At 38.6% G+C, this 27,958-nt stretch overlaps 1 protein-coding gene across 1 annotated transcript; it reads right to left on the bottom strand.

The window, feature by feature from the left end:
- Window positions 1–2,224: 2,224 nt before the first annotated feature.
- LOC143297404 (trypsin-1-like) lies at window positions 2,225–27,958 on the bottom strand. The gene is made up of 8 exons (XM_076609742.1): window positions 27,945–27,958; window positions 24,280–24,363; window positions 22,617–22,747; window positions 20,043–20,191; window positions 12,686–12,798; window positions 11,785–11,937; window positions 5,631–5,761; window positions 2,225–2,438 (listed from the first exon to the last, which is right to left on the bottom strand). The coding sequence occupies exons 2-8, from the start codon at window positions 24,335–24,337 to the stop codon at window positions 2,268–2,270; spliced, it is 906 nt and encodes a 301-aa protein (XP_076465857.1). The 5' UTR covers window positions 24,338–24,363; window positions 27,945–27,958; the 3' UTR covers window positions 2,225–2,267.

Genomic DNA, 27,958 nt, shown 5'->3' with positions numbered 1-27,958 from the left:
ATGATATTTCCAAAGGATGTTTTTTCAAAATATTCGATGCTCAGCTACAACCCATTCTTTTGTACGCTTCTGAGATGTGGGGTCTTAACAGACTTGATAATATTGAGAAGGTTCATTCCTTTGCATGTAAACGTTTTTTGAAAATAACACTTAGAGTACCAAACAAGTTTGCATACGGCGAATTAGGACGTTATCCACTGTATATAAATAGTGCAACAAGGTGTATCAAGTACTGGTTAAGGTTGCTGAATATGAATGTGCACCGATTACCCAGACAGGCATATTTGATGTTGTTTAACTTAGACGAAAGGGGAAAAATGCTGGGTGTCTTTAGTGAAAAATACTTTATTTAGACTTGGGTTTGGATATGTCTGGTTGCAACAAGGCGTTGGTTGTGAGCAAACATTTTTGTCATTATTTAAGCAAAGAATGAAAGATATATTTATGCAGGAGTGGGACGAGTCAGTAATGTCTAAAGATATATATCATAACTACAGACTGTTTAAAACTGGTTTTCAGTGTGAGCAATATATTGAATATGTGGATAAAAAGTGTTTTAAGGACTGTTTAGTAAAATTACGGCTTGGTTAGCTCCCAATAAATGGATCATGTTTAGAAGAACATTCAAATGTAATTCAAATTGCGCATGTAAACGTTGTAATGTGATCGAATATGAAAACCATTTTATAGACAATTGTGTCCTTTACAATAACCTGCGGCAAAAACATCTGAACTCTGAAGGTCAATCGTATGTTCACGTGATGAAGAATGGTTCTGTTTACAGTATTCGTAAACTCTGCATTTATATATTTAATGCCCTGAAGATACGACAGGAATTCTGTGACAACAATGATGAAAGTTAGAATTAATTTACTATGCACGAGAAGCACTTTTGTTCTACAGGTTAAGTTAGTACGTATTTTACATTTTTTTGTGGGTGAGTGATGACCATATTGTGTACTTTTGACCTCTTTCTAGGGCCTGGAGGCCTGGAGATTAAAGTTTTGTTCCTGTTCTTGTTCTTGTTTTTATTTCTTTCTGTTTATCAGTTGGTTTGTTTCACATTGTCTTTTCTGTTTTCGTTATTGCTCTCCTTCATTGTTGACTTTAGTTTTATTTTGCATCCTTCATTCTCCTTTCTGATTGGAAAGCATCCCACATCAATGGGAAGTAATCCACTTGGACAGTAAGTTCTTCAAGGCGTCGCAATTATTTATCGAGCCTTGCGTACTGCATACAGTCATGTATGCATGACTCTTTAGCAATGTATACTGTAAGATTTTTTTTCCTTATTAACTCTTTCAGCAGATATGGTGTAGCGTATATAGATCAGTCAGTACACTTTGGCATCTCCCTGAAACTGGAACTGAAACTATTTCATGAAAATGACATTAGTGATAAAACGAAAGTGACGTGTATTGTCGATCTTGTTTCTGCATGCATGTTCTGCAATTTTTGTAACGACTACGACTACTCCAGCGACAGTGCACTTGAAGTTACCCAGTGTGTTTACCAGACGCCTTGTGTGTGTGTGTGTGTGTGTGTGTGTGTGTGTGTTTAAGCAGATGCGATGTTCGCGTTGTTCTTCTGCTGTGGTAAGTGTCGGTAGTCAACAGCTGAAGACAGTCAACAAATTCAGGAACTTAGGAGTGACCATCAGCCAAGAGCCAGAACTCCAAGCTACAAGTCATGTTTCTACGAATTAAGAGACAGTTTCAGAGACTGAGGGAGACAGTAAAGAAATAAGTGAAAGGTGAGAAAAGAGATATATAGAAAGGATTACCAATCAAAGACAGTAAAGAAATAAGTGAAAGGTGAGAAAAGAGATATATAGAAAGGATCAGCAATCAGAGACAGTAAAGAAATAAGTGAAAGGTGAGAAAAGAGATATATAGAAAGGATTACCAATCAAAGACAGTAAAGAAATAAGTGAAAGGTGAGAAAAGAGATATATAGAAAGGATTACCAATCAAAGACAGTAAAGAAATAAGTGAAAGGTGAGAAAAGAGATATATAGAAAGGATCAGCAATCAGAGACAGTAAAGAAATAAGTGAAAGGTGAGAAAAGAGATATATAGAAAGGATTACCAATCAAAGACAGTAAAGAAATAAGTGAAAGGTGAGAAAAGAGATATATAGAAAGGATCAGCAATCGACACAACAAGCAAACAAAGGACGGCCCAGAAGAGTCAAGTGATGCTCATCATTGTTTAGTCACTGAAGAAGAGAAGATCGTTACAGAGCACGACATCATGGGTCGTCATGACTCAGTTGCATATCTCTCTGTTTACAATAGCTCGGATCCACGGCAGGTAACTGGACACGCGGCCATAGGCCCCAGGGTAATCTTTCCGGGCGCAACCTGTTCCATAGGACACGATGCCCGTTTGGTAGACGACACCTCCACACTCACAGACCAGAGGTCCGCCCGAGTCTCCCTGCACACACAGAGAACAGACATCTTTGATACTGTCAGATTTTCCTTTGGCATTGATATTTCCCTTTCCTCTGACTGAATGGTTGAAATCAACATAAACACATCATACAAAATGAGACCCCCCTCCCCCCCCCCCCAAAAAAAGAAGACGGAGGAAAGAAGCACCTACGAAGCCCCCCCCCCCTAAAAAAAAAGTACCAGCTAACACCAAACGATTTCCCAACGCTATCAGATCATAAGGTATAAACTAAATTATAAAAAAAACAAAAACAAAAAACATTTTGAGTCTGTTTGGTGGTTTTTATCATTTATTCTTTTATTTCTTATCTTTTAATGAATGGATTCCTTTCAGTCACACAGAACGTGTTGATATCAACAAGTATTTAGATGCTTTTCAAGTTTCAAAGAACCCGCTTCAACATACCACCACCACCACAACAACAACAATAACACACACACACACACACACACACACAAGTTCAAGTTTCAAGTTTTAATTATCCTTTCACTCCTATTGGAGTATGGAGGATTACTGCAAAATACTCTTTTCGTGCCCATAACAAACATTTCCAAATACACAACAATGGCACATAAAAGTTGAGAAAACACAAATGTCTTTTAACTCCAAAAGTATAACTAGGCAACATTTGCAAAACTAATCATCTTTCTTACAGCTAAAATGACTTTTTTGCCTCCTTTGAGCATATTACAAAAATTAAAAACCGATTTTGGAGACACACACACACACACACACACACTAGCCTATTTGGCTTTTATGTCGGGGGCCGGCAGTGGTGGTGGTGGTGTTAACAATCAAACAACAAACATGTGTATAAAACTAAAGAAAAGAAAAGCATGTAAGTAATCAAAAGAGGCGTGAACCACAGCGTCTCTATTTTCTGCCTGCTATGTAAGCAGCTTTGTCGGCAGTAGGTCAACGTTGGTCCTGGAATATCAAGTGGCAATATAAGTGACCAGCTGACAGTAATCTGTCAGGTAACAACAACAACAACAACAAGTATTGGTATCGCCTTGCCTTTCGCTTTCTATTCATAAGCACACAGCTCATTCACACTGGTATCCTTTTCTTTTCTCTCTTCAGCGAGAGATTTTTCCTCCACACTTTCTACACCCATACAGCCATGATCCTGACTGTCCTAGCCTTTTGGTCAAACATTACACACGTTAATTATCCGCCTATATATCCCTCATCATCTGTTCATATAGTTCAGGTTTTCATCTATGTATGTCATCGTTTCACTACTCGAGGAAAAGTCTGCTAAATAATCAACAACCTCTTAAAAATCGCAAAAAATAAAGTAATGCTCAAAAGTATGTACAAGTATGTCTTATCTTGAAGGGAAATGAATAGAAAATGTCAGTATCATAAGTTCAATGTTGAGAGGATGAGACAACTCTTAATAAGGGGAAGATAATTCGGATTTTCAGGGGAAAAAAAAAGAAACAAAAAAAGAAAACAACAACAACAAACAAACAAACAAATAAACAAAAAACAAACAAACAAACAAACAACAACAACAAAAAACAACAACAAAAAAACAAACAAACAACCCCCCCCCCAAAAAAAAAAAGAAAAAAAAAAGTTTAAATGAAAAGAAAAAAGAAAACTATTTTACGGGTGGAAATGGTGCTACAGTACTAGCACATGTTTTTGACACAACAACCAATTGCAATTTTGTGCACTGAATACTGTTAATAAACACTCACATACACCCTAACACCCACAAACACTACCACATAATATCACAACATAAAAGCTCGTTGTAAACAATACTTCGACTTGTAGCTTTCACCTGGAGAGTTTCATAGTAAATACTCCACCCCTCCCCCCCACCCCCACCCCCCGCCCACACCCCCCCAAAATGAAGGTTTCAAGCTGATGCTTTTTTTTCCTTATACCCACTTCTAACACGACCTTGCCCCCTTCCTGTTGATGGACTTATAGGATGTAGTAATCATCAGCATAAACAGAATCACTTTCCTTGATCAACAATAACATTACTTTCTTTTTCTATCACGCTTTTCGCTTCACAAAACGCAGAAAAACCGCATCAAAATGGAGCCAAAACTTGCTGATACTGCTTCGATCACACATCAAGGCAGCCGCCATTTGCAAGAAAGCAAACGCATTCAAACATCTGGCTAGATTGTTGACAATGCGGGTACCCAGAAACTGCGGATGTATCCGCGGTCGGAAGTGAAAGGTTTTTAACTCACTCAGTACGGCCAGTCCTCTCTTCTCCTCTACACAGACCCCTCGGATGTCCAGTGGGTGTCTGAATGACCCAACCTTTAGCTTCCGTCGTCAGAATTGTAGTATTCTTTGTCAACATTCACCTCTTCAGTGTAAGAGCCTTCCGCTTGCAATATTTTGATGATAGTATTTGGGTTGAAACGCTGTTAACGTCGTCTCTTTCGCCGTTCGTATGGAGAGAGTTAACCACTACCTCAAAAGCAACACATAGCAGGTTTTTCATTACTGTCTCAAGAACAGCACAGCAATACATGCTAGCAACTGTGTTAAAAAGTTATCAGCTAATGTTAACCACTTGCAAAAGGCAGACAAAAGAAAAAAAAATGAAGAAAACGAGATGATAAAAAAAGAAGAAGAAGAAGAAAAAAGAACAGAAAGAGGTAGCATCTCCAAGCTTTGAAATAGAATGGACTTCAGACCATTTCTAACTTGCTATTGAACAAAATAGATTGAAAGATTCTGCATTAATATCGTTATCATTTAGTCGATAAGTGCTAAATATGTTAGCGATTGGCATTGTTTAGTGTGTCACATAAAGTGCTAGGTAACCTGAATGTGTAACATTAGTGGAACCTTTCTAGATGTACATTGTCATTGCAATAAGAATGTGTGAAATGAACATTTTCTTCTGTTGTTAAGTCAAATTTTGACAGAAGATTGGGTATCTCCAGAGAAAAATGAATATGTTAAAGTTTAACACACACACACACGCACACGCGCACACACACACACACACACACACACACACACACACACACACACACAAATTCACGCACGCACCAATCCACACACAGAGAAAAAAACAACAAAAAACCCCCAACAACAACAAAGAGAGAGAAAACAACAAGAACAACAACAGCCACAACCACAACAAAGAAAACAACAACAACATAGTCACACATACACACTGACGCTCACCTGACAAGAGTCAATTCCCTCGTCCCCAGCACAGATCTGGAGACGATCAAACATGCTGTACACATTCCTGCAAGTACTGTAAGACTTCACAGGAACGTCCACCTTGAGGGGGACATCGCTGACAGATCCACCTGTACAGTGAACACCTGCTTCAGTGCTTCTGCTCACTCTATTAATTGTTTCCCTACCTACCTACCTGTCTGTCTGGGGCTCTGTCTGTCTGTCTGTCTGTCTGTCTGCCAGTTTGTCTGACTGTCTGTCTGATGCCGTCTGTCTGTCTGTCTGATGCCGTCTGTCTGTCTGTCTGATGCTGTCTGTTTGTCTGTCTGTCTGATGCTGTCTGTAGGTCTGTCTGTCTGCCTGTCTATCTGCTAATAAATTCAGTGCCTGTTATCCTGTCTGTGTACAACTGCTTCCCTGTCGATCTGTCTGTCTGTCAATCCGGGTCAAGATTGGAGATTTAATTTCCTTTCGGCCCTTTTGAAGGATTACAAACAAAAGAAGAAAATTAATATAAAAGACAATTATTAACTGAACTGTGTTAACAACACCCGATTCAGCGATTACAAGGTAAAATTCTCAAATACATCTACATGTTCAAACCATAAACTATAAAATCGCTTCGGAACATTTCGAAGAGAGTAAAGATGAAACCACCTCTTACATTGGTCTACTCTTCCATGTCTAAACACGCACTACCAGTGCAAGCGTTTCAGAAAATGTAATGGAACGCGTAAGTGTATGTTTTTGACTAACTTTAGAAGTGATGTTTTGCCACTTCTTGAAGAGTGTGAGATATTTTCTATCCGTCATCCAACTAGTTGCCCGAGGAACGGGTGAAACAGAAACAAAACATGAATGCTCATCCCTCTCTCTCTCTCTCTCTCTCTGTCTCTCTCTGAGCAAGAAGATTCCTTTGAGATACAGTCCCCGAGACTGGTGCTCTCATTTCTAGTCTGAGAAACAAAAAGATCTATTGGACCTGATGGAATTTGTGCCTCTCTATTGAAACTCGCGCTTCCTGACATTGTTGTTCTCCTTAATAAACGTGTGCATCGAACAAGGTGTCATTTCTCATGCTCTTAAGACAGCAAAAGTTATCCCATTACCGAAGTCAAAAGACACGTCAGATTTGAACAACTTTAGACCCATTTCACTTCTCTCATTTTTATCGAAACCACACGAAAGACATATTTACAAACATCTTATGCAATATCTTGAAACTCACAAACTCTTCCATCCTTTGCAGTCGGGTTCCGACATCGTTATTTATATCAAACAGCATTGTCCGTTTGTGTGATTCATGGTTGTCTGGCGTCAACCGCAGTGAAATGGTAGGTGCTGTTTTTCATGACTTAAAGACAGCTTTTGATCTTGTTGACCACTATAACTTGGCACCACAAATTCTACATCATCTGCTTACCCGAATCTCATGCCGATACGGCTTAACAAGTACATTTTACCACGCACCCGCATTCTGCTCAAAACAAGTTTTGCATTTTCAGGTGCATCCCTATGGAACTCACTCCCTAAGTGAAGTGATGGCCTTGAGGTAACGCGTCCGCCTAGGCAGCGAGAGAATCTGAGCGCGCTGGTTCGAATCACGGCTCAGCCGCCGATATTTTCTCCCCCTCCATTAGACCTTGAGTGATGGTCTGGACGCTTGTCATTCGGATGAGACGATAAACTGAGGTCACGTGTGCAGCATGCACTTAGCGCACGTAAAAGAACCCACGGCAACAAAAGGGTTGTTCCTGGCAAAATTCTGTAGAAAAATCCATTTTGATAGAAAAAAAACAACTAAAACTGAAGCAGGTGGCGCTGTAGTGTAGCGACGCGCTCTCCCTGGGAAGACTAGCCTGAATTTTACACAGAGAAATCTGTTGTGATAAAAAGAAATACAAATACAAATACACGTACAAACGAGCAGTTCCCTACCTATTTTCAAATCAAATTTTCATAAACATCTTCAATTATTCCAACCATACATGACTCAGATATAGAAACGACCGTTGACAGTAATAATTAGGGCATCTATATGTCTCACGAATTGAATCCGTTGTTAATCTTTCTCTTTGTTCTTGCTTTTATTCTTTCTTCTTTTCCTTTGCATTTCTATTGGTTTGGTTTGCTTGTTTGCATTTCTTTCATTGTCTTCCCATTTGTCATTCGTGTGCATGCATGAATACATTCATTTCATTCTATCATGATGGTGACAATAGCAGTTGTACAAGTGATATTGGTGATGGTAGTAGTAATTGTATTGATTGCAACTGTTGTATGTGGATTTGGTAGTAACAACAATATGGCTTTAGTCATCCAGTTGTCGATACCGATGAAATCTCTCTTTCTCTCTCTCTCTTTCTACTATCCATCTGTCAGTGTGTGTGTGTGTGTGTGTGTGTGTGTGTGTGTGTGTGTGTGTGTGTGCGAGCGCGCGTGCGTGCGTGCGTGTGTGTGTGTGTGTGTGTGTGTGTGTGTGTGTGCGTGCGCGTGTGCGCGTGCGTGTCTGTGTGTGTGTGTGTGTGTGTGTTTTTCATCATATCTGTTTTTCTGCACGGTGATTTTTCTTCTTCTCTCTTTCACCTTTTTCCATGACATATAACAACAACAACAACAGCAACAACGACGACAACGATGATGTTGATGATGATACTACTACTACTACTACTACTGCTACTACTACTACTACTACTAATTCTTTATTTCTATTCAGCCTTTCATTAAGATAGAATAATGCTCAAAGCACATTACACGAGCAAAATATGACATAAGAAGAAACACAAAACAAAAATCACAACCACATATAAAAATCTCCAAAACCCCTCCACGCGAAGAACAGCCACCCCCAACAAACTCCGAACAGGACCTGCTGTCATCATCCACGCAATCAAAGAAACATTAACGCACGGACAGACAAAATGCACACACACACACACACACACACACACACACACACACACACACACACACACACACACACACACAGAATTCATAGTCTAATACGCATGCACGAATTCAAAAGTTTTGTGAGAAAATAAGAGATGAAAAGCATACATGTTCATCATCACTGATAAAAACAATTTCAATTTTACAATAAAACACCTGTATGAAAACAAAATAGTGGGCAAAAAGGACGGGTCAGTTATTATGCTGGAACAGACAGGTTTTTAGAACTATCTTTTTAAAAGGCTGAGGCAGTTTCTATATGACGAATAGTGAAAGGTAGAGAATTCCACACTTTGGAGCATTGTAAGAGAAAGCTCTTTCATCATACGTTTTAGTTTTAATTCTCGGGACAGACAGAAGACGAGAGTCAGAGAATGAGCACAATTGTCTAGAATGTGTGTAGACAGACAGAAGGTCATGGATGTAAGCAGGGGATGAACCAGTGAAAAAAATTATGAGAGCGTTGCGAGTTTATATTTAATCCGTGTTTGGACTGGGAGCCAGTGAAGTGCTTGAAGGAGTGGTTGAACATGATCATATTTTTTTCGCTCGAAGAACGAGCCTTGCTGCGGAATTCTGTACCTTTTGGAGCTTATAAAGAATATACTGTGGACAGTTAGAAAGGAGTGAATTGCAGTGTGTTGGGAGTGATCAGCGAGATGCCCCATGGTTTGATGCTGAATGTAAAGGTACAAAACACAAAGACAATTGTTCACAATGTTAAGACAAACCAAAGATGATAAGCACCGATTACCCTATGTGAAAGCTCGGAAGGAATATAAGGATTTATATAAGGTAAAGAAAGTCAACTATAGACGTGATAAAGCCAGACGTCTAGCATCACTGAGCAAAGACAGCAAACAGTTTTGGAAAGAAGCAAAGCAAGTGTCTGGAAGAAGGAAAATAGGAGTATGTAAAGACATTAAAGAAAATGAATTGTTTGAACACTTTCGGAATTTATTTACTCAGAACGAGGTTATCACTACTGATAACAGAGCCATTAGTGAGGTGCAACCAGAGGAATCAAATATATCTGATGAACTCAGTCATGATACTTCAGAACAAGAAGTTGCAGATGCTATTCGGAAATTAAAAAAAAAGGCAAGGCTTGTGGTGTAGACAGTATTTTTGCAGAAATGTTAAAATCAGCTGATAATATTGCTGTACATTTTTTTTTTTATAATAAAACTGTTTAACATTCTGTTCGATAAAGGTACGTATCCACATTAATGGGCGAAGGCAATAATTGTTCCAATTTTTAAAAAGGGAGATAGTAGTTCAACAGACAACTATAGGGGCGTGTCTTTGCTCAGTCTTATTAGTAAATATTATACATCAGTGCTAAATGGAAGACTTGTCAAATGGGCTGAAGAAAATAATATGCTAACAGAGTCACAGGCTGGATTCAGGCGTGGTTATGCCACAACATATCATATTTTTACTCTGTACGCGGTTATTGAGAAATCTTTATCAAAGAAGGGAGGCAAGCTTTACGCCTGTTTTGTTGATCTGAGAAAAGCATTTGACTCTGTGCAACATCAGCCTTTGTTTGATATTTTGATTCAGAAAGGTATAAAGGGGAAATTTATGAATGCTATCATTGCTATGTATAAATGTGTTACGTCGTGCGTACGTATTGAAGATAAGTTAACTGAGTTTTTTGATTGTCCCGTTGGCTTAAGGCAAGGTTGTATGTTAAGCCCTATATTGTTTTCGTTATTTGTTAACGAAATTGCTTCAGCAGCTGAAATCAGTGGTATTCATGGAATTCAGTTTTTGCCTGATTTATTAGAGTTGTTCATTCTTCTGTTCGCGGATGATATTGTATTGCTATCTAACACTGCGATTGGTCTGCAAAATCAAATTAATATTCTGAATTATGCATGTTAAGCACTCTTCTTGAATGTAAATACTGACAAGACTAAAGTGATGGTTTTTCGAAAAGGTGGCTTTTTGGGAAGATATGAAAAGTGGAATCTCGATGGAAATGCTCTAGAAGTAGTGAATGAATATAATTATCTAGGGTTTGTTTTTACAACAAAAATGAGTATAAACAAAGGAGTAGGGATTTTAGCAGCAAAAGGCAAACATGCATGCATTGACTGTATAAAATATATAACGAAGCTGAATGATATTTCCAAAGGATGTTTTTCAAAATATTTGATGCTCACTCAAATACAACCCATTCTTTTGTACGCTTCTTAACAGACTTGATAATATTGAGAAGGTTCATTCCTTTGCATGTAAACGTTTTTTTGAACATAACACTTAGAGTACCAAACAAGTTTGCATACGGCGAATTAGGACGTTATTCACTGTATATAAATAGTGCAACAAGGTGTATCAAGTACTGGTTAAGGTTGCTAAATATGAATGTGCACCGATTACCCAGACAGGCATATTTGATGTTGTTTAACTTAGACGAAAGGGGAAAAAATGCTGGGTGTCTTTAGTAAAAAATACTTTATTGAGACTTGGGATTGGATATGTCTGGTTGCAACAAGGTGTTGGTTGTGAGCAAACATTTTTGTTATTATTTAAGCAAAGAATGAAAAATATACTTATGCGGGAGTGGGACGAGTCAGTAACGTCTAAAGATATATATCATAACTACAGACTGTTTAAAACTGGTTTTCAGTGTGAGCAATATTTTGACTATGTGGATAAAAGTGTTTCAGGGACTGTTTGGTAAAATTACGGCTTGGTTTGCTCCCAATAAATGGATCATTTTTTTTAGAAGAACATTCAAATGTAATTCAAATTACGCACGTAAACGTTGTAATGTGATCGAAGATGAAAACCATTTTATAAACAATTGTGTGCTTTACAATAACCTGCGGCAAAAACATCTGAACTCTGAAGGTCAATCGTATGTTCACTTGATGAAGAATGGTTCTGTTTACAGTATTCGTAAACTCTGCATTTATATATTTAATGCCCTGAAGATACAACAGGAATTCTGTGACAACAATGATGAAAGAATTAATTTACGATGCACAAGAAGCACTTTTGTTCTACAGGTTAAGTTAGTACGTGTTTTACATTTTGTTGTGGCTGAGTGATCACCATATTGTGTACTTTTGACCTCTTTCTAGGGGCCGGAGGCCTGGAGATTAAAGTTTTGTTCTCGTTCTCGTTCTTGTTCTCGCTCTCTCTCTCTCTCTCTCTCTCTCTCTCTCTCTCTCTCTCTCCATGAACACAGCACCTTCAGTAGTACGCCCCCATCCAGCCACAGAGCACGTGGACTGGACCTCAGGACAGTTGTCGTTGGCGTTCAGGTTGACGGGACTGACTGCAGAACTCGTCAGATCCAGGGGGGACGAAAGCCTCAGCACCGCAACGTCATGTTTTACATAATCTGTTCAAACACATCCATGACGTCACTGTGTTGTTTCAACACGATACAGTCAACACACAGCAATGCAGCACGTTGCAACGTAACACTACAGTGCCCAACACAGTGCGATAGATTCTGTCTTGACATGTCCCCTACATGTTTAGCATGTGACATGGTGCACGTCCATGTCTTGAAAGATCCAGTTGACATGTGACACTGTGACCTGTGGCTTCTCCATTCCAGACACATTTAGGATACATCCATCACTTTAATCAAAGAGTTGTGTCATTTATGTGACCACGCATTTGGTTGTTTTTTTGTTTGTTTGTTTTTGTTTTTTGGGTGTTGTTTTTTTTGTAACACAACGTGCTATCAACTGTCTGTAAATGACGGACATTGAACGATGAGAGGAAATGTCAACAGATACACCTTGCATTAAAAAAAAAAAAAAAAAAATCAAAGTCATGAGGAGTGCTGAACTGAACCAGGTGCTGTCAGTATTTCCCTGTGTTTGTTTTTTTTTGTTTGTTTTGTTTTTTTTTTTGTTGTTGTCCCTGTAAGGGAAGGGACAGGGGCGGATCAAGCTCAGATGATGGTCCATGGTTGTTCCATGTACAAAGTGAAATAAACTGCAGTGCACACATCGCACTGTACTACAATGCACGAAACATATAATGTGGTGTACAGCTGCACAGAACCAAAGTAATGCAATACAACACATACAGCAGACAACACACACAAGTCATTCTGTCAGAACAGAGACACTGACCATCGTAAGCAGGATGTTTGAAGACTCTCTCCACAGTCCGGTATTGCTCCGTGTGTTCATTCGCCCACTTGCTGTGCTCACCTGCCGTGATGGCATACGCGTTGGAAGTATACCTGTACAGAACGCACCGTCAGCACTGCAGGGTGGACACCGCCCAGGGCACCAGTCATAGTGCCTACCGCCCAGCCCGTCATGTTCAATGTGATCATTGCAATGGTTTTATCATGTTGCTTCCTCACACGTTTCTCCCCCCGGATTGTTTGCATGCTGCTGGTCGTCATGGAAGTGACATGGGAACATTCTTGACTTCATAACTTTAGTATCGGGGCCATTTTAGGGATAATTAATTCAGTTAATCTATTTGCTTAATATATTTGTGTATTATGTGGCAACAATGTACATTCTCATGATGAATTAACAAAGAACACACGACAAGGAATTTCCGACTGCTTTTGAAAAAAGCTGAAGCATTTGCAGAAATGTTTGCAGAGGGTTTGCCAAAGAAAGAAATAATTTTTAGGGAAAAGGAAGCAGCAAACGAAAAATATGATGATCCACAAATAACCTGTAATCATTATACAAATGCTCCAACCATTTTTCTAGAAATGAAAGAAACTATATCTTCTCTTGGAACCAAAAAACCGTCAGTGGGACCAAACGCCATTTCAAATGAAATGTTAAGCTTTTACCGGATAAGTTCTCCAGATTTCTACATAATCATATTCAATATTGTTGGTCAAACAGTACTTTGCCCGTTGTATGGAAACAGTCCATAGTGGTTCCTATCCTCAAACAAGGCAAGCCAAAAACTGATGAAAACAATTCCAGACCAATTGCCCTGACTTCACATGTTGGAAAGTTAATGGAAAGATTTGTGCTAAACAGTCTTCTTCATTACTGTGAAGAAAAATCCCAACAACAATACAATGTAATTCCAGTTAACAAAGCAGGTTTTAGAAAAGGTAGAACAGCAGTTGACCATCTAGTTAAAATCACTAACCAGATAAAACATCAATTTCCTCATAGAAAAAAATGTGCTAGCCACTTTCTTTGACATAAAAAAGCGTATGACCATGTATGGAATTCAAGATTACTCTATAAAATCAAATCAATTGGTTTATCAGGTTACATATTTAATTATGTAAAAGCTGTTTTAAGCAAGAGAGTAATCAAAACAAATGTAAGAAATACTTACTCTAACTCCAGATCACTTGACATGGGAATCCCACAAGGGTCGGTAATCACACCAATTCTTTTCAACATCTTAACTCACGATCTTCCACAGTCTTTATCAAATAATGTTGAAAAGGTACAATATGCAGACGATATATGCATATGGATGAAACTAGCAATGAAAAAAAGCCCCTCTCAGATCGATAAATTATGCAAAGAAGCTGTATCACAAAGAACTAAATAAGCTGACTAACTGTATTCAGAAAATGGATTGACTCTGCAGCCAGAAAAGTCATGCATGGCTCTGTTTAACGCATTACCCATTTATAAAATAGATGGGTAAGTGATAGAATACGAAGAAGTAGTAAAATTCCTTGGCGTATATCTCATATCAAAACTGACATGGAATATACACTTGGAATACCTCTTGACAAAGGCTAGAAAAGGCCTTAACTTATTAAAGATTGTTAGCAGGCAACACTGGGGTCAGGATACCTCTGTACTTATCCACCTTGCAACATCGCCAGTACGCTCAAAGCTAACCTATGCACAAGAAGTATTCTTTTCTGCACCAAAATACATGTTAAATAAATTACAAAGTGTGGATAGTAAAGCATATAAGCTTGCTATTAGTGTTCCAGTTCATGCTTCAACTTTAAAAAACATACACATAAATTAAAGTATTACCCTTTGAAGAACAGATGAAACTAGCATCAGATGAATATATCCCGAGAAGTACTACAGTTCAAATATTGCCGAGATCAGTTTAAAATCAAACTTTCATATACCTAAAAGAGCACAGTCTATTCACTCCCTCACGACTATAGGTACTTATACTTCTGACATATTTAAAACATCAGGAGTAAACCCATATCAGACAGCCCCTCGGTTATCATATACAACAAATGGGAGATGAACAACGCAACATTTGACATTAATTACCTGGATTTAAAGAAAGCTGAAGGCCCTGCTCTCACTGCTTTTGTTAAATCTCTCATTCGAGAAAATTACCCAAATCACCTTACAGATGGTTCAGTACTTGATAACAATCAGGCAGGAGCAGCATTCTAATTCCGTCATTAAAAGTAGAGAAGTGCTATCATATCGGTAAAAAAAAAATTCATTGTTCACAACAGAACTTATGGCTATATTGATGGGATTAAATCACTTACTAGATCTTCCCATTATTATATTTCAAGTGTTATTTTGTGTCGATTCTAAATCTGTTTTACAAACATTAAAATATTTTAAACTGAAGTCAAGAGGAGAACTCGAAACAGAAATTCGTTATATAATTCATGTTTTGGCCATCTGTGGTACAAAGATTAATTTTTGTTGGATCCATTCTCACGAAGGGATCGTGAGAAATGAGGGAAATCAGCGGGTGGATCGTTGTCCGAAAAAAGGTGCAATGAACATATACAGTGTCATAGAAATTCATATTTCATATTCATTACAAGAAGGTTATTCTCTGCTGGAGAAAACTTGATGGAATCATGTCAATAAACTAAAACAGGAGTCTGATCCTGACAGAGGGAATACTGACAATAGCTCGCGAAAAATTGGTCGCATGTTTTCTTTCAAAACAAAAGGACATCACAGTAGCAGAAGGCTCACCAGTCTAACATACAAACTATGACTGGATGCCATAAAAACAAAATATACTTCAAATGTGACTTCCATTTGCGGCAATGAAATTACCCCCGTGCATATCATCAATAATTGTGAACAGTTAAAACCATATTTACCTACGTCATTTAAAAAAAAATACAGTTCCATCCGCTTCCATTAGAAATTTCTTATAATCAACATGTGTTTGAAATAGTTCAGAGTTTAATTTGGAGCCCAGTTGGCTCTTTGTAGTGATTCTACTGGTTGATTAGTTAGTTTGTTTTATTTCGTTCATATTCTTCTTCCTTTTATTATTATCATTATTGTTTTAATGCTAATTGAGGAGAGAGGAACAGGGAAAGATGATTAAAGGCATGGGTGAGGTGGGGAAGATAATAGATTTTCGTCTAAAATCACAAATGTGGTCAGACGTTAAGCAAAAGAACGAATACACACACACACACACACACACACACACACACACACACACACACACACACACACACACACACACACACACACACAGAGTGAGAGAGAGAGAGAGAGAGAGAGAGAGAGAGAGAGAGAGAGAGAGCACCACGCATAACTGAAAACACAAATACCTTAGAAGATCACATTTACACAATCACAAAACAACACATTGTGGAGGTATGTGTTCCACGTTGTGGCAAAAGTGAACATTTCCCGGTCTGTCTCACCTGGTTTAAGAATCGTGTTAAAATTCCAAAGGTAGGACATAAAACTATATTATATAGGAGTTTTAAGAACTTTAAAGATGATTTTCTCTCTGATTTAGCAAACTCACCTTTGGATTATGTATATCAGTTAAGAGATCCTGATGAGGCTGTCAATTTTGGATCAATACATTCTCTTCTGTGTACAACAAACATGCACCATTTATTGGGAATAGAGTTAGACAGGAAACAAAACCACCATGGATAACAAAATAAATTGACATTGAAATACGTCACAGATTTTGTTTGAAGATGTATGGATCAAATGAACAATTTAAGAAACAAAGAAATAATGTAAATGTCATGAAACTTAAACCCAAATGTAATTATTTTCAGAAAATGTTAATCAATACAAAAGATTCTTGTCTGATTTGGAAAGCCATAAACAAGTTGAATGACAAACATGTGGCAAAACGTCAACAAAACATTGATATCACAGCAGATCAGTTAAATAATTATTTTGAAACCATTGCTGAAAAAAATATATCAAGTGATAGGACCAGTGAAAATGTCCTCTGTATTCTAAAACAATACATTGATTCAAAGAAAATTCATGTTCCATTTAGTCTTCAACCAATGACAGTCTTGGATGTAAGTCAAAGTCTATCACAACAGAAACAATGTGGCACACGTGATTTGGACGGGTTAGATGGACGGATGCTAAAGGTTTCTTTCCCTATTATTGTAGATGCTCTGACATATCTTCATGATTTGTGTATCGATAGGAATTCTTTTCCTTAAAAAAATCAAGCAGGCTAGAGATATCCCACTGTACAAAGCAGGTGATTCTTCTGTTCCATCTAACAGTACACCAATTTCTGTCTTGCCTGCTGTCTAAACCCACTGAAAAACAATTGCAAAAATCATTATATTCTTATCTCTTTGACAACGACCTAATTTATGAAGACCAGTCCGGATTCCGTAAAAACCTTTCTTGTCATACAGCCCTCATACAACTCACCGACAGTCATCTACATAACATAAAAGAAAATAGATTCTCAGGTCTCCTCTTTATAGAGTTTGAAAAAAAAATGATGTAATCAATCACTCCTTGTTACTTCGTAAATTAGAAGCTTATGAATTACCACCATGTATACACACCTCATACAATCTTTTCTTTCTGACAGGAAACAATTAGTAACAGTAAGTAATCAAACCTCAAATTTTACATCTATTAAACATGGTGTACCACAGGGATTCATCTTAGGACCAATCTTATCATTCACTTATGTTAATGACTTACCTTGTTATATGAAATGTAAATGTGAAATGTTTGCAGATGACACATCCTTGCATTCAAGCAATTCTGACGCATGTAAACTAACTGATGACCTCCAAGATGATATTCTGAAACTTTATGACTGGACGCAATTCAATCACATGTCCTTAAAATTAATGCTCAGAAAACAAAGTGCATGTGTGTATGTGCACGACAAAAAAGACGAATAATGAAACATAACTTCAAACCACTATTCCTAGGCATCAATAAAACTGAACAGGTAGATTCATAAAAAAAAGTCTAGGTGTCATTATTGACAAAGATCTATCTTGGACTGATTATACGAAGTACTTAATTAAAACGACTCTCTAATAGAAAACTTCAGCTAGCAAAAATTGAAAAGATCCTCAATGTCCATTCATGAAAGCTCTTCTTCTGTGCACACATTCTGCCAGTAATGGATTATGCGTCGACTTTATGGGACAGTAATAGCCTCTCAAACATGAAATTTATTCACTGTATGCATAAAAGAGCACTGAAAATAATATTGCTAGAATCGAGCCAATAGACTATAAACAACTGAATACATTATCTTTTGACAACAGGCTGTACTTCAACAAAGCTGTTTGCATGCATAATGTTATTGTGGAAATACTTCAAAAAAGATTGCAGACACTTTTAAAACTAATGAACACAACCATATACTCTGCATATCGAAACAACCTTTTCAAATCCAGTTTTCTGTATTCAGGTGGCAATTTATGGAATGACCTTCCACTTACTGTAAAAAGTATCGTGAATAAAAACGTATTCAAGAAAAATCTGAAGAATCACCTCATTGAAAATGATTAACAGTAATACACGTTTTGATCTATTAGTTCATAATAATAATATTTTAGTTTTATAAAGTGCTATAATTCAAGCATAAGCAAACTCTAAACGCTTTACAATCCAGTACATAAAGTGAAACAAGAAAGCACATAAAAAGTAGTAGAGACATAAAACAGAATCATTAATATTATAAAAACACAATGCACAAAACCCACAAGGTAACATACTCTCAATACTACAACTGTTACACTCCAACACACACACACACACACACACACACACACACACACACACATGATTAAACGGCTAAGATATTAGCAGTTTTCACTTAAAATACAATACATGCACGTAAATAGTAGCATGATTGTAATTTGCTTGCCATAGATTTTGTAAAAACTGTAAAATAAAGTTTTCGATAGAAAAGGTAAAACAGTTAATTTAAAAGGGGTGCAAATCGGCAGTCATTCTCCCTTTCGATCCACACCACCACCATCCATCTACCCTCCCCCATTCTCTCTACTTACCCATCACACACACTCACATTGTCATGAGCCTGGGATAACAACACTATTTGAGTTATGACAAGTATTTTTTTTTTTTTTTTTTTTTTTTTTTTTTAAAGAGACACGTTTAAGATTTGCTTTAAAGGTAGGAAAATGACCTCTTTGCACGGGAGTTAAGGAAGTATCGGGGAACAGTTAGCTGGGAGGAGCCAAGAGATCTGAATGTTCTGTTTGTCAACCACGGGTCAACAAGCTCAGAAAGATATGAGGGAGCCGTATTATAATTCAGGCACTGAAAGCATAGACAGGCAACTACATATTCAATTCTGGCTTGAACAGGCAACCAGTGAAGTGTCCACAGGAGAGCAGTAGCACTCTCTCTCTCCTCGACTTTATAAGGGCGAGTCCAGCTGCACTATTCGATATTTTCTGGAGCTTGTAGAGTTTATCATTGGGAATGCCAGCTAAGACAGAATTGCAATAAACTAGGCAAGATAAAATGAAGGCAACAGCAAGTTTGTTGGCAGCATATACAGACAGGAAAGGGCGGATTTTACTTATCTTACGAAGCTGAAAGTAAAGAACTTTAAGGTGGTTCACATGAGTTTCCATCGTGAGGGATGAATCCAGGTAAAAACCAAGATTGCGGAGAGAACTGGAGAAAGAAATGTCTACTTCTTTATCAAATATGAAATGCATTGTATAAGTTTGTGTTGGCAAGGATTTTGTATTAAATGAGGGAATATGTGCATGTGGATGGGATAGGCATGGTGTATTTGTGTCCAAGCATTTGTGTTCATTTGTGTGTGTGTGTGTATGTGTGTGTGTGTGTGTGTGTGTGTGTGAAATAGAAATGCAATTGTGTATTTAATTGTATATATATATATATATATATATATATATATATATATATATATATTTATATCCGTGTGTGTGTGCAATTTGTTGTTGTTGTTATTGCTGCTTTTCATATGCTTATCTCTCTCTCTCTCTCTGCTATATATTTTCTTCTTTTTTTTGTGTGCATTGATGGCTAGATGTAAAAAATAAACAAAAGCAATTGTTGCTCATTCAATTTACCATCATGAAATAAAATTTTGACTTCACACACACACACACACACACACACACACACACACACACACACACACACACACACACACACACACACACACACACACTCACTCACTGCTCACATACAAACAACACAGACAGAGAGACAAGCCGATTATACGCACACATAAAAACCAACAAAGAAGCAGATCAAGAGACAAAATGTGTCTTACTTGAAACAATGGGCAGCAGAGAGTATGTGCCACTCGTCAATGACACTACCGCCACATATGTTGGCAGAATTGTAGTGCACCAGTACCAAGTATGGTCGTTCGTTGGGTGACAGCGCCGTCCCTCCCACAATTTTCCAGTCCCTCATATCCTGAAGTGAAAGGATCAACGCTGAAGTTATCGTTACAGTGTTTGTTTGTTGTTGTTTTCCGTCCTGATTCACGCACTCTCAATCACACACTGTCAGTCATACATCGTTCACACTGAACACAGTCACACACTGTCAGTCATACATTGTTCTCACTGAACACAGTCACACACTGTCAGTCATACATTGTTCTCGCTGAACAGTCATACATTGTCAGTCATACATCGTTCATACTGAACAGTCAAATATTGTCAGTTATACATCATCCTCATTGAACAGTCAAACAGTCAGTCATACATCATTCACATTGAACAGTCATACACTGCCAGTTTTTCATCATTCTCATTGAACAGTCAAACACTGTCAGTCATACATCGTTCAGACTGAACAGTCATACACTGTCAGTTATACATCATTCTCATTGAACAGTCAAACACTGTCAGTCATACATCTAAGGAGTGTGCGTGTATGGGAGGGGGCAGGTACAGGATAAAATGGGAGATGGTGTGTGTGTGTGTGTGTGTGTGTGTGTGTGGGTGGGTGTGCGTGTGTGTGTGTGTGTGTGTGTGTGTGTGTGTGTGTGTGTGTGTGTGTGTGTTCGTGTGTGTCTGTGTCTGTGTGTCTATATCCGCGTATTTGTTAATTAATTATCATAATTGTCTTTTTATCTTATTTTCATTTTTATTATTTTCATTTTGTTTTATTCATGTATCTGTTTGTTTACATATTTCCGTATTTCATTTTATTGACTCACTTGTGTAAACAAAGTGAGTCTATGTTTTAACCTGGTGTTCGGTTCTCTGTCTCTGTCTCTGTCTCTGTCTCTCTCTCTCTCTCTCTCTCTCTCTCTCTGTGTGTGTGTGTGTGTGTGTGTGTGTGTGTGTGTGTGTGTGTGTGTGTGTGTCTGTCTGTCTGTCTGTCTGTGTGTCCGTGGTATGCTTTAACATTGCCATTTTCTTTGCAAATACGTTGTCAGCTGACACCAAATTTGGCATAAAAATAGGAAAAATCAGTTCTTTCCAGTCATCTTGTTTAAAACAATATTGTATCTCTGGGATGGGCACAGAAAATGAAAAAACGAAGCCAGACTGCAAACTGAATTTAGTGTTATCTCTTTTTTCTCTCTCTCAACTTGGCACTTTGATAGTAAAAAGGGGGAATTTATCTGTAATTAATGCTATGGGGCTTAATTTGCTTTAGACTGATCTTTCTCATCTTAAACATTACATTTTGAAATTATACACAATACATAAACAGCTTGTGTGTTTTACTCTCAGAGTACAGGGCTTTCACTATGTTCATTCGCCCAAGTGGTCTTTTTCGGAAATGACTAAAATCAGTTCTACGAGTGGACTTTATAAATCTATCGGCTGAGCCCTGAAGGTCATGGGCAAAAATCAATTGCGTACACATATCTATACATATTCAAAGTTCGTGCTCATATTCCACGCGAACGCGAAGGACGCCATTTTGTTTAAAGTAGTTGACCTGCCCGTTCAATCCAATATTCAATCAACAATACGCGATAACATGTGATGGAAAGTTGGTGAAGGAGAGTGTTAAATATGTAGTCAGAGAAAGATTTGTGAACGCCTCATCACTTACTGGATTATGCCCCAAACTGTCATAAAAAATATCAACAAAATCAGTCGGAATTCACACTTAAAATAATAAACCATGAGAGTTAATAACCTTGATGAAACGTAAAAATTTCCAGTCTTGACTATTCTCAAAATGATGTCCTTTTCACTTCAAACGACGTTTAGAAGTACTTGTACTTGGCTCTAAATGTTATTAGTTTAACAAAATACTCAATTTTCATATCAACGTTAAAACTACAAAACTAGATTGAACATAAAAGGGAAATTGAATCGACCGTGTCGTACATTCCCGGTGGGTGTAACTAAACTTGTACATCTATCTAGATCCAGAGAAAACGGCTAAATGTTGCAGTGTGATTGCGACGATAGCCACGTCTCCTTCACCGCGGACTTAAAAAGAAATTTTAATTGCCCATAAAGATTTTTTGAATGCCCAAGATACACCAGAATAATATGATTCAAACATCATCATCATCATCATTGCTATTATTTTTATTTTTTTATCATTATCATTATTATGATGTGTGACTGACAGTGTGTGACTGTTCAGTGTGAACGATGTATGACTGACAGTGTGTGACTGTTCAGTGTGAACGATGTATGACTGACAGTGTGTGACTGTGTTCAGTGTGAACGATGTATGACTGACAGTGTGTGATGTGTTCAGTGTGAACGATGTATGACTGACAGTGTGTGACTGTGTTCAGTGTGAACGATGTATGACTGACAGTGTGTGACTGTGTTCAGAATGAACCTGTACTTTCGCTGTGAACACTGGTCCACACGTACAGACACACCAGCTTTTCCTTGTTTCCTTGTGCACTGACCTTGATGGGTGGGTTGTTGTCCCGGACGTTGAGTCCTCCTGTCAGCAGAGTGGTATCATTGTCCCCAGTGTCTGGCATGCCCCCCCACCTGATCGTATTCTGTGCACGGAGGTCCAGAGGACCTGCCTGGCCTGCAACATGCACGTGGTGTACACGCGCGCGCACACACACACACACACACACACACACACACACACACACACACACACACACACACACACACAGAGTAAGAGAGGGAGAGAGAGAGAGAGGGAGAGAGAGAGAGAGAGAGAGAGAGGGAGAGAGAGAGAGAGAGAGAGAGGACAACGAATGGAGGTGATTCAAAACATCAAAACAAGAATGTCTCACACACATGTCAGTCAGAGGAGAGACTTGACGCACATATCAATGAGGGGATTGACGCTCATGTCATTTTTGAGGAGTGATTTGACGCACATATCAATGAGAGGTTTGACGCTCAAGTCAATTTTGAGGAGATACTTGACGCATATGTCAATCTGAGAAGAGGTTTGACGTCTGCATCAATCTGAGGAAAGACCTGATGCACGTTAGTCTAAGGAGAAATTTGGCGCACATGTCAAATTGGGGAGATATTTGGCGCACATGTCAAACTGATGACAGATTTGGCGCACATGTCAAACTGATAACAGATTTGGCGCACATGTCAAACAGAGGAGAAATGTGGCGCACATGTCAAACTGAGGAGAGATTTCCGCATGCTTTCATGACGCTCAGAAGGTGGCTTTTCCAATGTTTCTTGCTGACCATTTGCGTGTCACTTAAAACAAAAGTGTAATGCATAAATAATAATGAACACCCATCTAGTAATTAGCATTATTTACGGGAGCAATAGCCGAGTGGTTAAAGTGTTGAACTTTCAATCTGAGGGTTCCGGGTTCGAATCTTTGTAATGGCGCCTAGTGGGTAAACGGTAGATATTTTTCCGATCTCTGAGGTCAACACATGTGCAGACCTGCTTGTGTTTGAACCCCCTCCGTGTGTATACACACGCAGAATATCAAATACACACGTTAAAGATCTTATAATGCATGTCAGCGTTCGGTGGGTTATGGAAACAAGGACATGCCCAGCATGCACACCCCTGAAAACAGAGTATAGCTGCCTATATGGCAGAGTAGATAAACAAAAACGTCATACACGTAATATGTTACATGTATCTCTGAGTTGTGCGTGTGTGCGTGCCTTAAATCTAGTTGAATGATATTGGAAACGAATGATGAGCGCCCAGTGGCAGCTGTAAGTCGGCAGCCTGTTGTGCAAATGACCCCGTGTTTCCAAAGAATTTAGAGCTTAGTCTCCAACTGAGGATAGGCACTATATAAGAACCCATCTAATTCATCATTTAGCTACAGAAAGTGCATACCGTTTTGGGGTGTATTCTGTATCTCTTGATGTATAAAGGGAAATGTTTTCATTCAGTTATTGACTGTCTCTACATGACGATTCTTTTCTATTCTGCCATTTAGCAGAAACAGCGATAAAAAGGACAACGCTTTTACTCACACCCATGCGATGCACACGCACACGCACGCACACACACACACACACACACACACACACACACACACACACACACAGGCCTGCCAGCCTATATACAGACAACATGCTCCCCTGTCTACAGCCCGACAGCCAAGTGACTCACAGCCCCACAAGGCGGTCACCAGCAGCAGCAGCAGTGAGATGCTAGAGCTTCCTTCCATGATGCAGCGGCCTCTGTGTCTGTCACCTGCTGTCACACACACTGCTCATGATCACTGACAGTTGTGGAGAATGTCTGGAGCACTCACACACACACACACACACACACACACACACACACACACACACACACACACACACACACGCACACACACACACACTGCTCATGATCACTGACAGTTCTGGAGAATGTCTGGAGACTACTGACGTGAAGCACTCTCTCTCTCTCTCACACACACACACACACACACACACACACACACACACACACACACACACACACACACACACACACACACACACACACACACACACACACACACAAACACACACACACACACAATCCCAAAGCCATTTTTTTACAAGAGATTTTAAACAATCGATGCCCAATTGTAATGGTCACATTCATGTTGAATGAAACAAAAGGATTTCGTATGCCTGCCTATGAAGCGAAACTACTTTCAGTTAATATCGAATACATTTCACTGATGTTCTGACATATAACAATAATGATGGATACTTATATAGCACACTATCCAGAAATCTGCTCTAGGTGCTTTACCAAAACACTTTTGTTAACATAAAACATCATATCTATGTTACATACACACACCAAAATGTGACCACACACACACACACACACACACACACACACACACACACACACACACACGCACGCACGCACGCACGCACGCACACGCACACGCACACACACGCTGCATACATACATTTTAACATACATGTGTATCTAACACAGCTACCCTAACACATACGTACACATAGGCAGGCACAAACTTACATAAACACACGCACACACAATACACATTCATATACATGCATGTAGTTATGTACACATACATATGTATACACACATAGTCAAGCACAGCTAACGCAAAGGACGTGGACCTGCCACAATTGAATTTATTGCTAAGGGAAAAGGTGAGTTTTGAGACGAGATTTAAAAGATGCGAGGGAATCAGAATGACGGAGGTTATCAGGGAGCTTGTTCCACGTCTTTGGCGATTGAAAAGAAAACGATCTGTGTCCATAGGTTTTACTTCTGACGTGAGGTATCCTACATATGCAGTAAGTATCTTCCAGTTTCACCACCAAGCTGCGTGTTTGATGCATACAGGGGGACAATCAAAAACCTTTTCATGGCCAATGTATGACAGAGATTGAGAGAGAGAGAGAGAGACAGAGACAGGCAGAGACAGAGACATACAGAAAGAAAGAAAGAGAGAGAAAGAGAGAGAGAGAGAGAGAGAGGGAGAGGGGAGGGAGGGAGGGAGAGACAGATAGAAAGACAGAAAGAAAGAGAAAGAGAGAGAGAGAGAGGGGGGAGGGAGAGAGAGACAGAAAGAAAGAAAAAGAGAAAGAGAGAGAGGGAGAGAGGGAGAGACATACAGAAAGAAAGAAAGAAAGAGAGAGAGAGAGAGAGAGGGAGGGAGAGACAGACAGAAAGAAAGAAAGAGAGAGAGAGAGAGAGAGAGAGGGAGGGAGAGACAGACAGAAAGAAAGAAAGAAAGAGAGAGAGAGAGAGAGAGGGAGGGAGAGACAGACAGAAAGAAAGAAAGAGAAAGAAGGTAATGGCATGTAGTGAGAAATAAAAACAAAAAACATATATAAATGTATAACATAAATATTTTCCATATGAGAATGACAACACAGATTTCAATTTTAACAATGAGCAACACCTGATACTATTTTATGATTGTTGCTTTTTTCGTCGCATGTTATTCGCTTCGGCAATATATTTTGCAAGTGACTGTAGTGAAGTTTCCTGATTTAGATTAAGCACTCCAAAAATATCTTCATTCTTTGCTAAATTTGTTTTAAATACAACACATTTTTCTCGAATATCGTCATAAGCTTTACAACTAAACAAAAAAAAGGTAATTCATCCTCCCTTAAATGACCGCACATCGGACAAGGGGAGAGTAACGAGGGCTCAGTCTGAAACCACTTTTCATAAGCATTAAACCCAATCGTTCTCGTTCTAAATCTGGCGAGACTTGTTCGGTGCCACTTGTTTGTCACGACTGTGATATATTTTTCTGTTTGAAATATAGTTTTAAAACTATAAAACCATCTATATTTCTCAGTGTTTTCCATTTTACAGTGCCAATTCTGTTTATATGAAGCAATTAGCCTATCTTTGAATTCTGAAACAAATCCTTCTACACATCCAACTCCCTGACACATCCACACAATCCCAAATCCATTTACAGTTAATGTCTTCTTTACAAAATATACCCAGTTTTCCTTCCCTCTCTCATGTTCATTTACTAACATTTCATACGCCTGCTTACATAATCTCGATGTGGGTAGCCTTATTAATTTTAACCAATATTTTATACATTTCACACATGATTTAATATATAATGGGTATCTACCACTTTCTCCATATAATACAGTATTTGAAGCATGTAATGGAACATTTAAAAAACGTTTAATAGCTAATGTATGTACTTTTTCTAAATCTTTGATATCAGAAAGTCCCCAAATTTCGGCACCGTATGTTATCATTGGTTCTATTTGAGTATCAAAAAGTTTCCAAAATATGTATGTATCTATCGAGCCTAGAGAGAGAGAGAGGGAGGGAGGGAGAGACAGACAGAAAGAAAGAAGGAAAGAGAGAGAGAGAGATAGGGAGGGAGGGGAGACAGAAAGACAGACAGACAGACGCTTTGATTCCTTCACAGTTTAATGCCATTGGCCATGAGGTCCTTGTGACATGGGCGAATGCATCAGCATACTTTCAATTTATAATAAACCATTATAATGAACGAATGAAATGTGAAAGCAAATAATGAAACAAAACAAAGTTCCATCTTTGAAGAAAAATGACAGTAGCCAACAGGCCACACAAAATATAACAACTCCGTTCGTTCATCTATCAATGCACAATGCAACATATTCCAACACTGGGTACGGAATAAAAAAAAAAGTTAAACCTGTCTGACTAGAGAGAGAGAGAGAGAGAGAGAGAGAGAGAGAGAGAGAGAGAGAGAGAGAGCGAGAGAGCATTGTAAACTAAATATGTTGACGTTAATAAAAAATATTTGGGATATTTCTCAATGTATTGATACCAGACATTTTAAGTGTCATTCGTAGAAAAAAGTACCTACCTATTAAACTATTTCCAAAAGTTGCGTCACTCTATTTCATAAAAATCTGATTCTCGAACATTAAGCCTGCTGTTAATCCAAAACTGAGAGAAAGACACTGACACTTTTTTTGTGAAAATTGAATGAGCAACAATTGCTTTTTTAAGTCAAGCCATCAATGCAAAAAAAAAAAGAAAGAAGAAAATATAGGAGAGGGAGACAGACAGACAGACAGAGACAGAGAGGGAGAGACAGACAGAGAGAAAGAGAGACAGACAGACAGTGATAGACAGAGAGATAGAGAGAGAGAGACAGACAGACATACAGACAGACAGAGACAGACAGAGAGAGAGAGACAGACAGACAGACACACAGAGAGAGAGAGAGAGAGAGAGAGAGAGAAAGAGAGACAGACACAGAGAGAGGGAGGGAGAGACAGACAGACAGACAGACAGACAGAGACAGACAGACAGACAGACAGACAGACAGAGAGACTTACACTGAAGTGAATCC

The sequence above is a fragment of the Babylonia areolata genome, chromosome 22, assembly GCF_041734735.1.
Source record: "Babylonia areolata isolate BAREFJ2019XMU chromosome 22, ASM4173473v1, whole genome shotgun sequence".
In the NCBI taxonomy this organism is placed as follows: domain Eukaryota; kingdom Metazoa; phylum Mollusca; class Gastropoda; order Neogastropoda; family Buccinidae; genus Babylonia; species Babylonia areolata.
Note: the sequence above shows the minus strand (reverse complement) of the source record. Positions and strands in the feature narration are given on the sequence as shown.

Bases quoted from the DNA above. Each gene is read 5' to 3' on its own strand.
- LOC143297404 (XM_076609742.1), bottom strand. From the start codon at position 24,337: ATGGAAGGAAGCTCTAGCATCTCACTGCTGCTGCTGCTGGTGACCGCC. The intron at 11,938-12,685 runs GTCAGTGTCTCT...GTGTTTGAACAG, and splicing joins CAAACATCCTGCTTACGATG to ATTATGTAAAACATGACGTT. The intron at 5,762-11,784 runs GTGCTGTGTTCA...TTCACTGTACAG, and splicing joins ATGGGGGCGTACTACTGAAG to GTGGATCTGTCAGCGATGTC.